This window comes from Stenella coeruleoalba (assembly GCF_951394435.1).
Source record: "Stenella coeruleoalba genome assembly, chromosome: 15".
Lineage (NCBI taxonomy): Eukaryota > Metazoa > Chordata > Mammalia > Artiodactyla > Delphinidae > Stenella > Stenella coeruleoalba.
The window spans coordinates 13,918,240-13,939,065 of NC_137161.1; the positions used below are offsets into that span (position 1 = coordinate 13,918,240).

A 20,826-nucleotide genomic window follows, 5' to 3' on the forward strand; every position below is an offset into this window, starting at 1 on the left:
CCCATGCTTTGAGTTATGTTTAGTAATATATAAGTTACTGAATTAAACATTTTGAATATGTTTTCTTTAATAAATATGTAAATATTCATAAAAATCGATATCTATGGAAACAGTCCTAGGGGCTTAGATTAACTCGGCGTTCTAGAAATCTGAAGCAAGCACCTCCCCGAGCCCCCAACCTCTGCACCCTGATTTGCATGTTCACCTCGCTCCCCCTCCTCTGTTCCTCTGAACTGTTATGCAATCAGCCTTCCCTACCAGGGCAGTTCTCCCTCTCCTGCTGTGCAAACCTATGGTCCTCTTCCACCCCAGCAACCCCCAGGAAGACTGTGCAAGGAAGAAACAGGCATTTAGTCAGTGCTGAGAGATTTTCCTTCTGCAGACCGTGTGATTTTTGAAAAGCACAGGCTCTTTTTTTTTTTTTTTTTTAACTGGTATCACATTTAACCTTTTTATCCTGGGACACTTGGGAGAATTGAGAACCTGGAAAATGAATGCATTATATATAGAATAATCTCCTTCCCTTTCGTTCCCTCTCTTTCTTCTTCCTTTTTTCGCTGGCAAGGATGGCACAGACCTCATGGAGACTCCTGACGGTACGTGCCAATGTAGGGCCCCCAAGCTCCTTCCCTTCCTCAGGGACCTGGGGTGGGACTGTGTAAAGGACAACCATGCTCAGTGCTTTGCGTGCAAAGGTGGAGCTGGGACCCCCCAAGAGCAGAGAGCCTCTCTCTTCCTCTGAAGCTCTTGCTGTGCTTCAGGGCTGTTAGTCCGCAGAGGTCCTGTGGACCAGGAGGCCCAGATGCAGCTGGAGCCATCCGTCATCTGCGTACTAGGCAATGGGCCTGACAGTGATTGTGTGGGCAACGCACGCTCCAGCGTGAAAGGTGGAGGAGTGGGCATCATTGTTTAAGTCGCAGGAACAACCTCGCCCTCAACGTAGCCCAGGACGTCTTTCGGTGATCCCCTAGATGCCCTCATCACCACTTTCTGGATGCTGTTGTGTTTGACAGCTTCCTCCAAATGGTAAGTCAGAGCCAGACAGACACACTGAAGTGGAGACGTGGGAGGCCATGCCACAGAGCGTCCCATGCAGCTCAGGAATGATCTGGTTCATAGACACGGCAATGCCATTGGATGCGGGCACGATGCTCTGGACAGCAGCACAGTCATAGTACCTCAGCTTGCCAGAGGGGCAGAGAGGGCGTGGACTGTGGTCAAGAGTCCCTCCATGATGCCAGTGTCACAGACCCAGAGGGCATGCTGGCAATCTAGGGGGAGTGGCCATACTCCTCCTGGTCACTCCATCACAAACATGGAACCCTCAGCATAAGGGCAGATGACGCTTTGACTTCAGTCCTCAAGTGAGCCCCAAGCATATTCGGGGTGGTGAAGACACCATATGCAGTAGAAGCAGCAGCCCTTTGATACTGGTAAGATCTGGTGCCTGGTAGATGGAGATGCCCTTCCCACCGACCACAGGCTCCTGTTCTCAAACTTGGCAGTGCCATTGAACTTCCTTGATCAACAAGATTGGGGTCAGTGGCGGAATCACTGATGGCAACTTGTATCCATGTTGCCAGTGGTGAAAGCAGTCCTGGTGACCTGACTCAATGTAGTCAAATCTATTTATTTCAAGCTTTACCATGTGTCTCTGAGGGATGTGGCTAGCACATAAAATGGGGCAGCCGGGAGGGGCAGAGAGCCTCCTCCATTTACTCGTGAATTTAAAACTCTAAGCCCCTCCTCCTGCCCAGGTTCCAATGGGCGAAGGGAGAAGGATTAGCTAAGCAGATGGCCAGAGCCTCAGGATGCGCTCGTTCATTCGTTCATTCGTTCATTCATTCACCGCCTGCCATGTGCCAGCAAAAGCAGTCAGAGTTCCTGCCCTCATGGACCCTCCAGCTCTGTGGGGGGACAGGTGGTAAACAAACGCTTAACTAGATAAGGCAAGTACTTAATTACAATGATAACAGGGTGCAGACGAAGGAAGTGGATGATACAGAGCGGAGCACCTGGAACATTCATACGCACAGGATTCGCCTGGGGATCTTAGGAAAATGCAGACTCCAGTCTTTAGGTCAAGGAAGCTCCCAGGTGATGCTGACACGGCAGGCCCGGAAACCAGACTTTGAGTAGCGAGGGTTTAGACCACAGGCTAATGAAGAACTGCAAATTACAAAAAAGTCCCAATTCTGGGTTCATAAAAATCAATCTCCATTCCAGAAGTCACAAACTCAAACGCCTACTGGGGCCAAGAAGGGAACAGAAATGATCTGCTGTAATATGAGGAAACCGGAGCTGGGGTCTGTGTGCGTGAGCGCACGTGTATTGTGTGATTGTGTGTGTGCGTGACTGTGCGATGTGACTTACCCAAAGACACACACAGCTGGTTCATTCATTCATGCATTCAACAAATGCTCACCATGCACCTACTGTGGACCAGATCTACGATCCAAATCTCATAATTTGTTATCTTAATGTTGCTTCCAAAAAGAAAAGCACGTGGGCTGAAGGGGTCAGACCCAAATTCAGATCCTGACTCTGCTGCACTATAACTGTGTGGCTCTGAGCCCATCACTTCCTTTCTCTAAACCTCAGTTTCCACATCCACAAAATGGGGTACTATCTCATCCCTGCAGGGCTGTCGCAACGATCACAGGAGGCAGGTACCTGCCAAATGGTAACTGCTCAACACACAGGAGCTATTATTAGTCTTCTATTCTCCTGGGGCCCTTGCTTCAGCCACTTCAATTGTGAGCCCAATTTGAATGCTCACACTTTTTTTTTTTTTAACCTCTCACTGGGAGGATTAAGAAGCTAATGATTCTAAAAGCAGCAACCACTATTATATTGCCTAATTGGATCCCAGGGGCCACTTCTAACTGATCCCCCATGAGATGAGACAATTTCTGATGCAAGATGTCTTGAGGAAGGTCTTGGCCACAAAAGCTGCATGTCTGTAAATTTCATCAGCTCATCTCCTTAGTGTGGGTGCTTTAAACAGCACTCAGACCAGCGTCAGCGACAGCAGGAGGGAGCACTGGTTTAGGAGTTCAGCATGTGCGCCCCACAGGCAGAGGTCGTTCTGGGCGCTAAGGCCCCCAGGAAGCAGGCTGAGAAAGGCTTAGAAGTGGGAAAGGTGAAACTGATCTGTGGCTCCCCAGGCCAGACCTGGGCAAAGCTCTGGGCAGTTCAACCTGGCTTGGGTGAAATGAAAGAAAATCTGCCAGCCCCTGGCTAGAACCGGTGAGACTGAAACTGGAAATGACACCATATGATGCCCAGGGCAGAGGAGGGGCAGGCAGGCTGAGTGAGGACGACAGCCCAGCTTGTTCTGCCGGGAGGTGATTTCACCTCTCCGAGGAAACACTTAATGAGATTACAGCCTCGGCTTTTGCAAAATATGTCTGCATTTCAAACGAAAATAATTTTTTCTCTATTCAGCTGTGCTTTCTTAGTTCCATAACTTTTTCCCTCCTCCTTCCAGAAGATGGGATACAATTCAAATCCAAATTTCCCTTAAATAGTAATGAATGATAGCTTATATTTCTCAAGTGGTTCCTACAAGCCAGGCACTCTGCTAAGGACTACTTGGGCCTTAGCTCTTCTATTCCCCATAACAACTCAATGAGGAAGTTGTTCTCTCTACTTTATAGATATGGAAAATGAGGCAAGGGGAAGTTAAAGAAACTTTACTAAGGATTCAAAGGCAATATCAATCTGAAGTTATCTGTGGTTCCTAAAGGTTACTCTATTCATCCACCACCCACCCATCACCCATCCATCTACCTACCCAACCATCCACCCAACGTCCATCCACTCACCCACCCACCCTCTCACCCACCCACCCACTCACCCACCTACCCACCCATAAATAATTTTTAAGGACCTACCATGAGCCAGACACTGAGCTGTCTGCTAATTAAGAACAGAAATTTAAATACATATGTAGGAATAAAAAATTGTCTTTGTCCTGGAGGAATTCACCACCTAGAGCAATGGTTCTCAACCTTGGGTGCGCAGTACTGGGTGCCTTTGGAGAGCTTTAAAAAAATTTCATTGCCTGGGTCACACTTTGGACCAATTAAATCAGACTCTTTGGGGGTAAGATCTGGACATGAGCATTGAATTTTTTAAAAAACTTCCCAGGAGAGTCCAACGTGCAGACAGGTTTAAAACCAGCCCTGGAGGCTGGTTCTCAAAGTTTGGTCCCTGGACTGGCAACATCAGCGCTGTCTGGGAATTGTTAGAAATGCAAATTCTTGGGCCCCACCACAGACCATTACAGAATCAGAAATGCTGGGGATGGGGCCCTGCAAGCGGTGTGCCAAAAGAACTTCCAAGGTGGTTTTGATGCACAAGAGAATTTGAGACATAAATATACATACTTAAATTATAGAAATATACGTTTACACATATGTAATGCATAGAGAAAGTCTTCCATAACAGGAACACAAAACAGTGGTTACTGCTGGGGAGGGGAGGTGACGACGAAGATTGGGTGGCTGTGGCAAAGGGGGATTTGGCCTAATGTTCAAGTTTTTATAAGGATCGTGTATTTATGTATTACCTGGTGACCAGAAATTGGATTGTCTTAAAAAAAAAAAAAAAAAGAGGAAAGGGAGGGTGCTGCAGGCAGGGGATACAGCATGTATTAAGGCTGTGCGATGTCACACCACAGGGGGCTCACAGCGGGTAGCACTCATTCCATCACCCTGTCCTACAGTCCTGCAGAGTGCTCTGTCTTCTGTCTTCATTCCTTCCACAAGTATTTCTTTTTTTTTTTAATATGGCAAGTATCATTTTTAAAAATTGAAGTATAGTTGATGTACAATGTTTCAGGTGTACAGCAAAGTGATTCATATATATATATTCTTCCTCAGACTCTTTTCCATTATAGGTTGTTATAAGATATTGAGTATAGTTCTCTGTGCTATACAGTAGGTCCTTGTTATTTATGTATTTTATATACAGTAGTGTGTATCAGTTAATTCCAAGCTCCTAATTTATCCCCACCCCCCTCCCCCTTTGGTAACCATAATTTTGTTTTCTATCGACAACTATTTCTTAAGTACCTACTAGGCGTCATGCCTTGTTCTCAGTGGTCAAGATACGTAGGCATAAAGTGGGCAAGATCTGCCATCAGAGAACTTACATTCTGGTGGGGAGGCAGACCAACAGCAAGTGAATAGACACATAACTTCCGGCAGAGAGTGGGAATATGAAGAAAACATTAAACAAACCAAATACTGTGGCTGAATATTCTGTTGGCTCTCCCCTCAAACCTGATCCAGAATCTGGCCCGTTCTCACCACTCCATCACTACCACCCCATCTAGGGCACCCTGGCCTCTCACTTGGGTTATTGTAGCGCCTTCGTTGCTACCCGGGCTCCCATTCTGCCCCCACCCGCAGTCCGTTCTCACGTGCAGCCTGAGGGAGCCTGTCAGTCTGTAGACCAGACTGCCCCTCATCCGGCCCCAACCACACCCTCCGCCACGGCTCCCACCTCACTCAGGGCAGAAGCCAGGTCCCTCCAATGGCTCACGAAGTCCAGCATGGTCTGACCCTGGCTATCTCTCTGACCTCAGCTCCCCGTCACTGGCCCCTTGCTCACTGGGCTCCAGCCACACCAGCCTTCCTATTGCTTCTCAGTGCTCTGGAACCGCTGCTGCCTCAGGACCTTTGCATTTGCTAGCTTCTCTGCTCCTAAGGCTCTTCTTCCCTGTGACCAAGAAGTGCCCGCCCACACCTCCTTCAGGTCTTTATTCAAGTGTTACCTTCCCAGTGACATCATTTCTAGCCACCCTAACAAAGACTGCAACCCCATATCACTGCATTTCGCACCCCACCCTGCTTTCCCCCCTTAGTACCTATCACCATCCAGCATGCTATATATTTTGATATATATATATTTTATGTGTGTGTATGTGTGTGTGTGTGTGTATAAAACATGCTATATATCTATTGTTGTCATCAGACTCTTGCCCTGCCAGCACCCTAGGCAGGGCTCCAAGAGGCAGGGGTTTTGTGTTGTCTTCCTAGTACTTAAAACAATGACGGGCACGTGTTTGAGTGAACATTTGTTGAATGAATGAATGAATGAGTGAAAAAATGATTACTTTTGATAGGAAAGACCTCTCTGACGAGAACTGAAGGATGAGGGGATGGTCCTGCAGAGATGGGGGGAAGCCTGGTCCAGGCAGAGGAACAGCAAGTGCAAAGGCCCTGATGGCAGAATCACGCTTATGAGTTAGAGCAAAAGAAATAAGGCCAGGGGCTGGGTCCAGTGAGCAGAGGTGATGGGGTAGAGATGAGTCTGAGAGGCTGGCGGGGACAGGCAAGTAGAGCCCACTTGGGGACTTCCCTGGTGGCGCAGTGGTTAAGAATCCGCCTGCCAATGCAGGGGACACGGGTTCGAGCCCTGGTCCGGGAAGATCCCACATGCTGCGGAGCAACTAAGCCCGTGCGCCGCAACTACTGAGCCTGTGCTCTACTGAGCCCACATGCCACAACTACTGAAGCCCGTGCGCCTAGAGCCCGTGCTCTGCAACAAGAGAAGTCACTGCAATGAGAAGCCCGTGCACCGCAATGAAGCGTAGCCCCTGCTCACCACAACTAGAGAAAGCCCGTGTGCAGCAACGAAGACCCAGTGCAGCCAAAAATAAATTAAAAAAAAAAAAAGTAGAGGCTACTCGGCCAAAGGGAAGGAATTTAGATCTTACTCTATACTTTTTTAAAACACCAAGTCCTCTCCATATTTTAATTCATTTTATCCTCCCATCAACTCTATGAGGTTGGTGGCATAATTATTCCATTTAACAGAAGAGGCAAATGAGCCCCCAAGAGGTTAGGTCCCTAAACCAGAGACTTACAACTGGTAGGAGGCAGAGCCAGAAATGCAATGGGAGCCACCGGGGGGCTTTTGGGGTCCACGATCCCCCCACCCCAGAACCCCCCAGAGTGTAGGCCTCATGGCTCATGGCTACTGGGGTTCTCCTTGGACCTGGACCCTTGTAGTCACTCAGTAACATTCACTCTGTAACAGAAGGAAGGGCCCAGGAGGAGGGAGACCAGAGGCCAGGCAGGAAGGGCAGCTGAGTCTGGCACTCGAGGCCACAACTAGGGTGGAATGTCTCCTGCAGAGTCCTGGAGCTCACCGCCCATGTCAACAATAAAGAGAAAGAAACATATGTGTGTGTGTGTGTGTGTGTGTGTGTGTGTGTGTGTGTGTGGAGAGAGAGAGAGAGAGAGAGAGAGAGAGAGAGAGAGAGAGAGAGAGAGAGAGAGAGAGGGAGGGAGAGAGGGAGACCTGACCCTGCCAGCCCCCTGCCTGCTCTGAATTTGGAAGCAACCTCTTTCTGCCCCATTGCTCACCCCCAAAGGCTTAGCCTTGGCCTCAGATTGCCCCAGGGCAGTAAAGGGTACAGACAGCTCCAAGTCACAAAAAGGAGACAGACAATGTGTTTGTGGGTGCCATCACTGTGCGGGATGGACATCTGGGGTCTGCAAACTAAGATCTTTGCAGAAAGTGATTATTGACTTTAGACGTGAGGACTCTGGAGCCAGAGTGCCTGGGTCTGATTCCTGGCCCTGCCACAAGTTGTATGACTTTAAGCTGGTTACTCAACTCCCCAAGCCTCAACTTCCACATCCGTGAAATGGGCTCGTAGCCTAATAGGGGTGTAATAATTACATGAGAAACAGTACAGTGTACTGATTAGGAAAACAGACTCTGGAGTCAGACTACTTAGGTTCAAATTCTGGCTGTCGCTTAACTGTCACCTCAGACAAGTTACTTAGCCTCTCTGTGCCTCAGTTTCCTCATCTGTAAAACGAGTGTCCACTTCTTAGAGTTGCAGACACTAAAGAGTTAATACATTTTAATGCCTGACACATAGCAGGTGCCGAGAGTTCGCTCTGATAGTGATGGAGGAGGAGGAGAATTAATTTCAATTTCTATTGCTCTGAATAGTGCCTGGGACAAAGTAGTTGCTCACAAAAAACGAACGACAAGAGGAAGTGACAGACACTCATCTTCTTGACAGCTGCCCCTCAGCTCCTACTAGTGGAAGCCAGGTGGGAACACGGGCCCAGCACTTCTAAAGAATTTGGCATCTCAAGAGAAACTAGAAATCCAGATATTTATGTGAGCTCTCCCAATTTTCACAAGTTCACTTTTATTTAAAGCACAGTATAAACCAAACAAAGACATACCTGAGGGCCAGGCGTGGCAGCCAGTTTGCAATCATGGTTTTGAGTTCCCTGCGGCTATCTGATTCAATGGGATAATACGTTTATTTGCAATGCCCCCAAGGTGTGCCAGGCGCTTTACATAACATCACCCCATTTGATCCTTGCAGTAAGCATCCTATGAAGTGTCATGATTCTGCCCCCATTTGGCAGGTGAGAAAGTTGAGGCTCGGGAAGGTTAAACAATCTGCCCAAGATCATTTGGCTGGGAAGCAGTGGGGCTCGGAGACAGCCTGGGATCTTCCTCCCTCGGCAGTCTATGCCTTTTCCTGTCTCTACTGGCTCTGAAGTGAAGAGTCTGTAGTTGACTGGTGCCTTCACTCAGAAGGAAAAGGATGACTGTCTTTGAATAGGGCTCAATAAATTATCTCAAACTCTCAAAGAACCCAGGGTGGCTTACACAGACGCTCCAAAGGACCAGTAGGAACGAGGGTGTTCTGGTCACGGGAGCCCAGACCCTCTTGATGGTATTTTTAGCAGGGCTGTTCCAGCTTCATGACCAGCACACAAGACAGTATTACTGCTATCTTGGTGACGGCAGTAATTATTCCCAAGAGCCTGGAGTTGCTTAAAAGCAAACTCCTTCTGATGTTATATTCAACTAGACTCACGTCTCTTTGGTTTTCCATGACAATTACATAGCACTGTGCCCCCATAAGCTCGCATCAAACACAGACAGTGAAGGAGAGACAGCTGGGAGTTTCGGAACACCAACAGCAAATCCCAAAGCTGCTCAAACAAAGGGTTAAGCCCAATGGTTAAACATAATAGCTTAATGCCTTTTGCTAAGTAACTCTGCGCTCTACCAGGAAGGCTGACAGATCACAAACAGTGCAAACAATAGCTGGAATTGTCTAGTGAAAACTAGTCTGACTGCATCATTTGCCAATAGTTTTTTAAACAGCTTAACTCTCCTCTGCTTCCTTGACTGCAACCCAACCTGAAAGCAAAAGGCAGATGAGTTCTTGTCCCAACGTCAAACCCCCATAAACAAGACGCCTGCTTGGATGTGGCGATGGCAGGAGAGAACTCAGAGGTCCAGCCCCAGAGCCTGCAGGGCATGCCTGGGGCCTGGGCCTGGAATACACCCAAAACTGACTAGAGTCTATGGAGGTGTCAGCATTTCTTGGAACTGGAGACCGAGACGGGACTTTCAGAACAGGAACGAGCACACTTTTACCTCTAATGACAAAATTGTTAGCAACGCACGCGAAAGTTTTGGTCCAGAGTCAACAATCTAATTGGGTGGGAGGAGAAATTGTCATAACGACAGTACTTGTGAGAGGATGTGTCCCAAAGGCTGTCCGTATTCCGTGGGGCGAGCGGGGATCACCACAGGGCCCACCAAAACGCACAGCAGGAGGCCTACCTTCTATGTCACTCAGAGTCCAGACATCAGCGTCGGCACAGTTAACCTTCAGTTTACCCGGACGATCGCTGTTTACAGTAAGGCTGGGAGAGATCACTAGTTCTAGCATTTCCTTGTACCTGAAAGAAAACAAAGGGAAATATAATTTATTCATTAATTATGCATGCTTCCTAATGATTCCTATTGCTTTCCCTAGGAGTATAAATATTAAAGCTGATTACCTAAACCCAGCCATCTTATAAATTCCACATCATAAAAATTCACTAAACTTTCCATCAAAGGGAAATGAGGAATTGAAATGAAGTGCTTGCTCCCCTCTGGAGAATACACCCACTTGATTAAAACTTTCCCCTCCTTCCCATTGTATTTTGTCATTAGAAAAATTTTATTTGGGTCTCTTTTAAATGTCATCTGAACGAGCTGGAGCGAGCCAGGGAGACTTTCCAGTAGAGGCAGGGAGAAACAGGTAGAGAGGGAGAGGATTGGGTTCCTAGAAGCCAGAGGCATGAAGAGAAGGTGGAGTTGACTGTAGTTAAGAGAGAATGGACATGGTGTTACACGGTGTCACTTGTACAGATGGACAAGGGCTCAAAAGGTGTCATCGAAACTTAAAAAGTCCCTCTAGGCAGCAGAGTCCCACAGCCCAGCACTGCGGTCCCTACCAAGAAAGAACACACTAGCTCCTGAAGCACCCATGACCTTGATCAATGCTATTGTGGGCAGGAGCAGGAAAGAAGAGGGACAAATCTCCTGGGTCATTCTCTTTTTTCATTGAAAACTTTTCCAACTCTTGTGCTATGTCAGTACTTATTCCTCCTAAATTCCTACCCACTGTGGTCAGGGAATGAGGTTTCTTTTTTTTTTTTTTAATTTATTTTATTGAAATATAGTTGATTTACAATGTTGTATCAATTTCTGCTGCACAGCAAAGTGATTCAGTTATACATATATATATATATATATATACACACACACACACACACACACATTCTTTTTCATATTCTTTTCCATTATGGTTTATCACAGGATGTTAAATATGCTTTAATATTAATATAATTTAATATTTAATAGACTGTGCTATACAATAGAACCTTGTTGTTTATCCATTCTATGTACAGTACTTTGCATCTGCGAATCCCAAACTCCCAATCCCTCCCTCCCCCATGGCAACCACAAGTCTGTTTTCTATGTCTGTGAGTCTGTTTCTAAAAGATACATGCACCCCAACATTCACTGCAGCACTGTTTACGATAGCCAAGCCATAGAAACAACCTAAATGTTCATCAACAGACGAATGGATAAAGAAGATGTGGTACATATATACAATGGAATACTACTCGGCCATAAAAAAAGAATGAAATAGCGCCATTTGCAGCAACATGGATGGGCCTAGAGATTATCATACTAAGTGAAGTAAGTCAGAAAGAGAAAGACAAATACCATATGTCACACATAGGGAGTGAGGTTTCTGGTTAACACGCACAACATCGGACATGGTGATTTTCAAAGGACTAAACTACAACCAATAACATGTGCCACTGATTCAAGTTGTCCTCAGCAAAAGGTTAAGTCTAATCACTGCAAATCAGTATCTAAGGTCATCCTTGGCAGGATATGTTTATCACCATGCTAACAGAACACAGTGTACCGATTGATGGTGACATGGTTATAAACTCAGATTCTACTGTAAAACGGTTGTGGATTCAAATTCCATTTCAGTACTCAGTACCTTGACCAAGTTACCAAACTGCTCTAACTCAAAAGTTTTCTCATTCGGATGGTGGGGATTATCAGTATCTCCCTAACAAGGTCATGGTGAAGATGACAAGAGATGTGATCTGTAAGGAAAGGACTTAGCAGGCAGCAACCTAAATGTCCACTCACTACCATAGGAATGAAGAATACAGGCAGAATGGTCACACAATGGAATACAACACAACAGTGAAAAAGACTGCTCTGGAGCTCCACTCAGCACCATGGACAGACTGCCAAACGAAGTACCAGGCAATGAGACAGAAGGGTACCCAAGGTATGATACCATTTCTGTGAAATTCAAAATATACAAATCAATATTATATACTCTTTAGGGATACAGACATAAGCAATAAAAAGATAACAGTATGTATAAGAATGATAGACACCCATTTCAAGAGAATGGTTAGCTAGGGATCACTGGGGGATGCAATATGGGGAGAGGTACCCTGGGGCTTCAGCTGTGCAACAATGTCGTTCAGAGGTTGACACAAACTCTGGCCCATCTAAATCCAGCTTAGCATCTGTTTTTGTGTGACCCATGAACCAAGAACGGCTTTCACATTTTTAAATGGTTGAACAAAATCCTAAGAAGGATAACATTTCACGGCCTGCGAAAATTATGTGGAATTCAAATTTCAGTGTCCATTAGTAAAGTTTTCTCGGAACACAGCCCTGCTTGGTGGTTTACTGTATCATTCGTGGCTACTTTCACGCTGCAACTTCTGAGTAAAGTAATTGCCATGGAGACCTGCAAAGCTGAAAATATTTCATATCTGGCAGAAAAAGTTTGCTACCCCGTTTTTTAGTCTATAAGCAAGGTGGTGGGCGTACTGCGGTCAGAGGGTTACTCTTCATCTCTGTGTGTCTGAAACACTTAATTTTTAACAAAGAAAGAAATCACTTATCTCAGGACTTGCATATAGGAAGTACTTTATATATAGTTTTTAATCAGATGAGAAAATTCCACACAAATCAGCTTCCAGTGTTGAAGTCTTTATGTTAGCTGATGAACATTTGGGTCCTAAGTGTTCCCATGTATACATGGGTTTTCTCTTTCCCCAAATGCCACAAGGCATTCCAGAAAGAGGCCTTGGTATCTCTTTACTTTAATATGTCAAAACATATTGTATGGAGCTTGGCAAACAGCAGACGTTGAACCTATTCTCTGACTGTAGCTGCCAGAAATTTGCATTTTATCCAAACTCACTCCCTTCATCCTTTTGGGTATATGCAAATAACTGAAGGTTCAAAAATAAACAACGTTGTAAAAGATTACATTGGTCTCTAAACATCCAGACACTATGAGTACGGGTATTAAAGGCAGCAAATTGTTAGCTAAATGACCAAATCCGGTTAAAAATAAAATGAATTGTTTTTCCTCCTCCTCAGGGTTTAAAAATATTTGAAGTATTTGCCAATATTTAAAAACAAGGTGATTTCACATAAAAATCTAGAGTTCCAGCTTCTCTTGAAGAATGGAAGCATATTGACAGGTTCCTGCATGGCAACTCTCAGCTGGCTGCCCAATCTGGTCAAGGCATATGAGCTCCAGTTCACCACAGTCCCCGCCACTCCCTAGTGTCTTACATTTGACCCTCTTTTTCCATTTCCTTGTATTTCCTCCTGGTCTCTACAGGCCTTTGCATTTGAGCCCCATGGATTATGTGTCATCAGACAAGCCTGATGAGGAAATAAACAGCAATGTGACACTTCTGGCCTTAGTCACATAGCTTATGATTTTACTGAGTACTGTTGTCATCCTCAAGAGCAATTAGCACATCGAAATAGCATGTGTTGATGTTATAGCAGAACAAGAAGGTGTCTGTGAGTTTTAACTCTAGGACTGAGTATTGCTATTAAAGCTTTGGTGTCCTGACCTTGCCTAAGGTCCTTGAGGGCCAGGCCAACGTGGAAATCATCCTTATTTCCCTCACGACACCTGATACAGAATCTTGTTCCTTCTGTCATCCGATTAACATCCGTCGGAGGATGGTAGGAAGGAAGGGATGGAGGAAGACAGGAACTTGGAAGGAGAGAGGGAGAGACGAAATCTGTAACTGAGCAATTAGCTTCTTTAAAATTTTTTTTTGAATTCCTATTTATTTTAATTTTACACCCCGCCCTACACAATGCCTCTAATGTATTAAATATGTAAATATGTCCCCTTGTAAATGATGCTATACTGTTTATGTGACATGTGTGTCTGTGTGTGTGTGTGTCTGTGTGTTTGGCAGTGCCGTGAGGCATGTGGGATCTTAGTTCCCTGACCAGGGATCGAACCTGTGCCCCCTGTATTGGAAGTGCAGAGTCTTAACCACTGGACAGCCAGGGAAGTCCTGTGACATGTGTTTTAGTTTACATGAATAGTGTTATGCATGAGACCTCATTCTGTTCATGGGGATTTTTTCCCCAGTCTGCACCGTGATTTTATAATGTGTATAGATTGCCGGATGGTTGTTCAGCTTGTAGCTAGAATTCCATACTGCATACCCACTCTGTTGTGTTTATGCATTGCCCTGGTGATGAACATCTAGGATGCCTTCATCTCTCAGCTACCATAAACAATGCTGCAATGAATATTTTCATTAAAAAAATACACATATATATGTAATGTGTACCTATATATGTGTGCTTACACACACATACACATTCTTAAAACGTATAAATATTTGAGGAGGATTTCTGTGTCATTGGGTATATGTGAACTGAACTCGACCAAGTACTAGCAGACTGTTCTTTACAATTCCTGTGCTAACCCAGATTCCCACCAGAAGTGCATAAGCGTTCTAATTTCATAAATTCGTGCTAACACTTGGCATTGTCCAGCCTTCTAATTTTTGCCAAACTGTTGGATGGAAAGCAATTATCTCATAGTTGTTTTAATTTTCCTTTCTATGATCACTAGAGAGATTGAGCATATATTCACATAATTGTGGGCCACAAGAGTTTCTAGGAACTGTCTATTCATATCTTTTATCCTTGCCCATTTTTCTACTGCCTTTTCTTTTCCCCCTTTTTTGTTGATTTGCTCTATAGACTGCCTTGTAGAGTCTAGGTATTAGTCCATTGTTGGTTTTATTTATTTATTTTTTTCTTTTTGCTGACAAAGCAAAAGACTTTATTGGAAATGGGCGCCCGGTCAGGGAGCAGTGGGGTAAGGGAACGCAGGAGAACTGCTCTCCATTGTTGGTTTTAGATGTTGTAAATTTCTTTTCTTAACCTTTCATCTGTCTGTTTTTTTTAAATATATAGTGTCTTGTAGAACAACAACAACAAAATCTTATATATTTACCCAATAATGAATGTTTTCCCTAGGCGTAGAAATGATTTCCCTAATCCCTGGATATTAAAATTTGTCTACGTTTAAAACTATTGACTTGGAATTTTACCTTTTATAGTTAAACCTTTAATTAATCTGGAGTTTTCCTTTTAACATGGATTAAATTTGCATTTTCTTCCAATACTGGAGAAAATGAAAATAAGCCAGTTTTCCTAATTTGTATTAAACTCTCCAATCGAATTCACCTCCCAGTTATGATGGAACTGTTTCTATTTTTGGTTCAATCTCACTATCACAATAAAAAATAAAATCTACAAAACATTGTTTTAAGGCCTTGCAGGGCAACCAAGGTAGGACTTGAGGGCCCAGGATCCCAGAGAGATGTGAGACACGTACTGAATTAAGTCTGACCTCTACTACTTTTCACCTCAAGACATTTGCCGATTTATAAGCACAGAAGAAAAAAGAAGGAGCTTTGAGTTTTCCAGTCTCATTGAGTTGGGGAGACAAAAATTGGACTTCAGGATACTAAGGCAGCTAGGACCCAAGGAGCTAAGATTCTAGAGATGTGAGAACCACAGGGAAGTTAGCCTGACATTGTTGACAGTCATTACCCTTGAGGCGTTTGCTGAAACCTAAGCTGGGTGGGGTAAGAGTCAAAGAAGTCAAGCAGAAAGGGGTGGCTAAGAAGGCAAGAGACGAAGCAGAGCTTTTGGCAATCTCCCAGTACTAGGGAGACAAAATTGGAGTTCATGGCCCATCAAGGATAAGAATCCTTGGGACGACCCTGGTGGCGCAGTGGTTAAGGCTCCATGCTCCCAATGCAGGGGGCCCGGGTTTGATCCCTGGTCAGGAAACTAGATACCACATGCATGCCGCAACTAAGAGTTTGCATGCCACAACTAAGGGGCCGGCTAGCCACAACTAAGGAGTCTGCCTGCCGCAACTAAGACCCGGCACAACCAAATAAATAAATAAGTGAAACATTTTCCCAGCAATCAATGAAAGAAATGTTAAAAATTTATTAAAAAAAAAAAGGATGAGAATCCTTGGTAAACACACCAGGCTTTTAATGAGACCCCTGAAAGGTCATTCCCTTGGAGTAAAGACCAACCAAATAGATCCTGTCTTGAATCATTTTAATCCCTTATTGGATCAAAGCGATTTGCCTCTACTATCACCACCTGCCAGAAGAGCAACTTTTCTTCTGGGGAAGATGTCATCTTCCAGAGTTTCCACAATTTTTCATACACAATGTTTAGCATGTAATAAAAAATTACCAGGCCCGCAAGGAGACAAAGCCAAACAATCAAAAACCAAGACAAAAAAACCTAATTCATATATAAGATTCAGATATTAGTGTAACTAAACACGGACTTCCCAGCAACCTTGATAATAAGATCAAGAAAAGAGACTTACAATGGACAATGCTACTAGAATCCTTAAGAAAAATCAAATGGAAATTCTAAGCCTGAAAAATACAATAATTGAAATTCAGAACTCAATAGAGCAGTTGAACCACAGACTGGATATAGCAGAAGAAAAGAATGAACTTGAAGATAAGTCAGTAGACACATCTCAAAAAGAAGTTTGGAAAACAGGTTTTATAAAAAGCATAAAGGAAACATGGGACACGGAGAAAAGTTCTAACATACATGTAATAGGGGCCACAGAGGAGAGGAGAGAGATAACAACTTAGAAACAATATTTAATGAAAAACTGACAGAAAACCTTCCAAGACTGATGAAAGACATCAAGTCAAAGGAATCAAGAAGCTCTGTGAATCAGAAGCAGGATAAGTACAGAGAAAAATACTCCTGGGCATACCATAGTCAAACTATACATATGTGAGAATATATTAATATATTCAGCCAGAGGGTAAATAAGACAAATCTCTAAAGAAGGACTAATGAAACTTCTCAACAGAAATGATGGAAACTAGAAAACAATGTAATTTCACCTGCCAAGGTAGAATCCTATGTCAGCAAAAAAATCCTTCAAAAATGAAGACAAAAATGAAATAAACTAAAATTAAGATTATTTGCCACTTTGTAGCAAATAGACTTGCACTACAAAAGAATACTCTGGAAGCATGAAAATTCAGCAAGGGATGGAGAGTAACATAAAAGGGTAAATTCAAGAGTAGGAGAGGACTAAATGAACTTAACATGTTCTAAGGACCTTGCATTTTCCTTGAGGTGGTTACCAGTACTAATTTATAGTAAACTTTTTACGATTTATCAAGGACGCAGTCTATAATCTTTAGGGTAACTGCTTAGAGAATAAAAATAATAAATGTATGCCAACAAGCTAATGGAGAAGAAAATGGAATAATAAAAATACTGGATTAATCCAAAGAAGGCAAGAAAGTAGAGAAAAAGAAACAAGGAAGAGATGGAACAAATAGAAAAAAATGATAGATTTAAACTTAAATTTATCAATAATTACATTTAATGCACTAGGGTCTTTGTTAGGTAACGTAAGATCTAAAATTCAAACATACCTAGAGCAGTTCAAATGCACCATCCTTTGGAGGCAAATAAATAAGTATCAACAAAGCCAAAACAATAGAAATGTTAGTCCTCGGAATTCCCTGGAGGTCCAGTGGTTAGGCCTCCGTATTCTCACTGCTGAGGGCCCAGGTTCGATCCCTGGTTGGGGAACTAAGATCCCACAAGCTGCGCGGTGCGGCAACAAACAAACCCCAAAAAAGTAGTCCTTAAAATAAATACAATATATTAAAAAAAAAAGTTAGTCCTCACACAGTAAACAGGACCATGAGTTAAGAACCTGACCATCGTTTTTCCTGCTGCCAGCTATAGCTTATGGGTACTGCTATCCTGTAGAAGCAAACCATTAACAACGAAGTATAGCAACATGAATAGTTCAAGACAACTCAGGGAGAAAAATCCTTCCAAAAATTCTAACCATAGCTCCCATTTCCCAAGCACCTATTACGTGCCAGGCAATTTCCCTAATTACTTCTACATTATCTCCTTTAATTCTCTCAACCACCCAGGGAGATATAATTATCAACTTCTATTTCCCAACAGGCCAACTAAACACAGATTTAGGTCTGAGCAAAGCATAGGCATGAAGGAAATGTGGATCATTCCTGTTTGGTGAACTTCTCCTGTTCTGCCTTGAGGATCTAAAAAAAAAAGCTTTGTGGACTTTCCTGGTGGCGCAGTGGTTAAGAATCCGCCTGCCAATGCAGGGAACACGGGTTCGAGCCCTGGTATGGGAAGATCCCACATGCCGCGGAGCAACTAAGCCCATGAGCCACAACTACTGAGACTGTGCTCTAGAGCCCACGAGCCACAACTACTGAGCCCGCGTGCTGCAACTACAGAAGTCTGCACGCCTGGAGCCCGTGCTCTACAAGAGAGGCCACCACAATGAGAAGCCCACACACCATAATGGAGTGGCCCCCACTCACCACAACTAGAGAGAGCATGCGTGCAGCAACAAAGACCCAACGCAACGAAAAATAAATAAATAAAAAGCTTGGTAAATTTCAGCACAGGGCGAATTCTGTGTTCTTATTTTATGGGTCCTACTGTTTTATTATTGAACTACCTGGGGCAGAAGAGGAGGGGGCGCTGATCTCTTTGGTGTTTTGAGGGCTCTGAAGGTCCTAACCTGGCCCCAATTATAGTGCTCATCTTACAGATGATAGAAATAAAAATAGCTAACACTTCAAGAGCATTTACTCTGGAGCCAGGAGCTCTTTCCATGTATTGGCTCATCTTAATCCTATGAAGTGGGTAGAGATGAGGAGACTGAGGTTCAGAAAGTGAACTGCTAGTTAGTGGTGGAGCCAGGATTCACAACCAGGTGGTCTGCCTCCAGGGTCTGTGCTCTTAACCACAGCTTGCGAGTAAAATTGGGTCAGAACTTGAACCCAGGATCCATCCAGCTCCAACACCCACTAAGCAACCTGGTGGGAGTACCAGCTCTGTCACCTGCTACATGGGTTCAAATCCTAGCTTTGTGTCTTATGAGCTTTGTGACCTTGGGCAAGTTGTTTAACTTCTCTGAGCCTCATCCAAAAAAATGGAGAAAATAATAGGACCCTCCCAGGCAGGTTATCCTGCAGATTAAGTCAGAAAAGGCATGAGTGAGCGGGTGTTCAATAAAGGGTAATTACTGACATTATTTGCATTCACACAGACAAAAGTTTGAAACACACAGTTCGTTTTATGTCAGGTCGACACTGGGAAGTGCCGTGAGGACCATCTGGAAACCACTGGTTCCGACTGTGGTCTGATGGGCAGAGTTCAGTTCTCTTGCAGTTTGGGGGGAGACGTCCTTTGCTTTCTCCCCCTCCTCCCCTCCTTACAATTATCTGAAATAGGAGACCAGCTTATTCTCTTTGCAGGGGAAGTTAGAGAGAAATCAGACAGTCTTAACAGAGTCTGAGGGGAGGAGAAAGACTCAGCTTCCCTTTCATGAAGGCAGGGAAAGGAAGCAAAGGCGTGGGATTCATTTACAAAAAAATTTTTTTTCCTGTGTTGCACTGTTGCAAAACCCTGATACCCCTGCTGCTTCAGATCCGGGCTAGGAGGAGCGAGAAGAAAGAGGCATCCGAAAGCCCCTACCTTCTGCCTTCTCCTCAGCCTGCTGCTGCCAGCGGCTTGCCATCATTTGTTACCCTTGTCACCACCCCTGTCCCCGGGGATGGAGAAGCTCTGGGGGAGCGTGGGGCTGCTGGGGGAGCCCAAGAGATGACAGCTGGAGGGTGGGGGCTGGGGGCAACTTCAAAGGCTGGGAAGGATCAAAAGCAGATGGAGGGTCCCAGGCGGGTGGGCGGCTCACCTTTCCACGCCCGCCCCTGCCGAGTGCACTGCTACCTTGGCTGGGAACAGTGGCCCTGCCTGCTGGATGGAGAGGACAGATGGCCAGTCGACCAAGGGGCCCTTAGAGAGGGCCAACTCCCAGCATCTTTCAAGGACTTAGAAATCCAAACCTGCCGACAGCAATCACAGGCTTCTGGACAGACAACAGCTGTGGCCCAAACCTGGACGTTTCTGGCCGCCTACACCCCATTTGAGTTCATTCAAAATACATCTGCTAATCGTGAACTGGCTCTAGCCCCCGTCTCCCCTACTGCGGGTGCGGGGTGGAGGGCCCCACTGCTCGCACCAAAAGCCCAGGATCATCCTCCCTCCTCCCTCTCCTTCAGCTCTCACATCCAATCCATCACCGGGTGTTGTCAAGTTCATCTCCTAAACATCCACGGAACCCGTGAACCCTCCACCCCACGGCCATTGCCCAGGGCCAAGCGGCCACGCTCTCTGCCCTGGACAACCACCACGGCCGCTGTACCTGTCTCCCTGGGGCCATTCTGGCCTCCCTCCAGCTTGTTCTTTGTATACCAGCCAGAGGGACTTCTGATAACATAAATCTGAACATGTCCCTGCCCCCTTCACCTCATCCTTGCTTATAACCTCTGATTGTTCTAAGAACAAAGCGAAGACTTCTGAACACAGCTTTGATCCTGCTTCCCTTCACTCGCTGTCTCGTTCCAGGGCACTGGCCTTCCTCTCACTCCACACTCCCTGTCACGAAGCCTTTGCACATGCTGTTCTCTCTGCCTAGAATACCATTCCCTCCTGCTCACCCTTCAGAGGTCTCAGCTCTAGCATGACTTCCCCAGGCCCTTCCTGAATGGGGCCCCTTCTCCCATGAACCCATGCCCCTCTCTTTCACACGCCAGTCACTATAACAGTTTTTAGACATGTTTATACATTATTTGATGTCCATCTGTCTTCCCAACCAGACTATAACCTCCCTGATGGCAGGGATTTTATTTTGTCCACCACTACATTCCCAAAATCTCCTGCAGCGTCTGGTTCTTGAGAACTATTTAGTAAATATTTGTTGTATGGTGGATGAATGTGCTGTATGAATAAATGTACTTATTCAACCAATGTTTACTGACAGCCTGTTATATGTTCCAAACACTGTGCCGGTCACTGCCATTGTCACCACCCTGGATGGGACACTTATTTATAGTACATGCCTGGCCCCTCCAGGAAAGGAGTTTGAGAACCCTCGTTTACTCTTCCTTCCAGCATTAGCACTGTATGTAGGACATGATCAGAAGTACATGGATGTTGGATGCTACTGTCCCCTAGGCCATCCCAGAAGGGAGAAGTGGTCCA

The 20,826-nt window shown here is 44.9% G+C and overlaps 1 protein-coding gene across 6 annotated transcripts in view; it reads right to left on the bottom strand.

The window, feature by feature from the left end:
• EYA2 (EYA transcriptional coactivator and phosphatase 2) overlaps nt 1-20,826 on the bottom strand; it is a 270,332-nt gene that overhangs the window by 162,893 nt on the left and 86,613 nt on the right. For all 6 annotated transcript variants that reach the window (XM_079944472.1, XM_079944470.1, XM_079944468.1 and 3 more), the window contains exon 2: nt 9,625-9,743. In XM_079944472.1, the coding sequence (XP_079800598.1) occupies nt 9,625-9,733 (109 nt within the window). In that variant the 5' untranslated portion in view covers nt 9,734-9,743. The remainder of the gene's footprint in view (nt 1-9,624; nt 9,744-20,826) is intronic.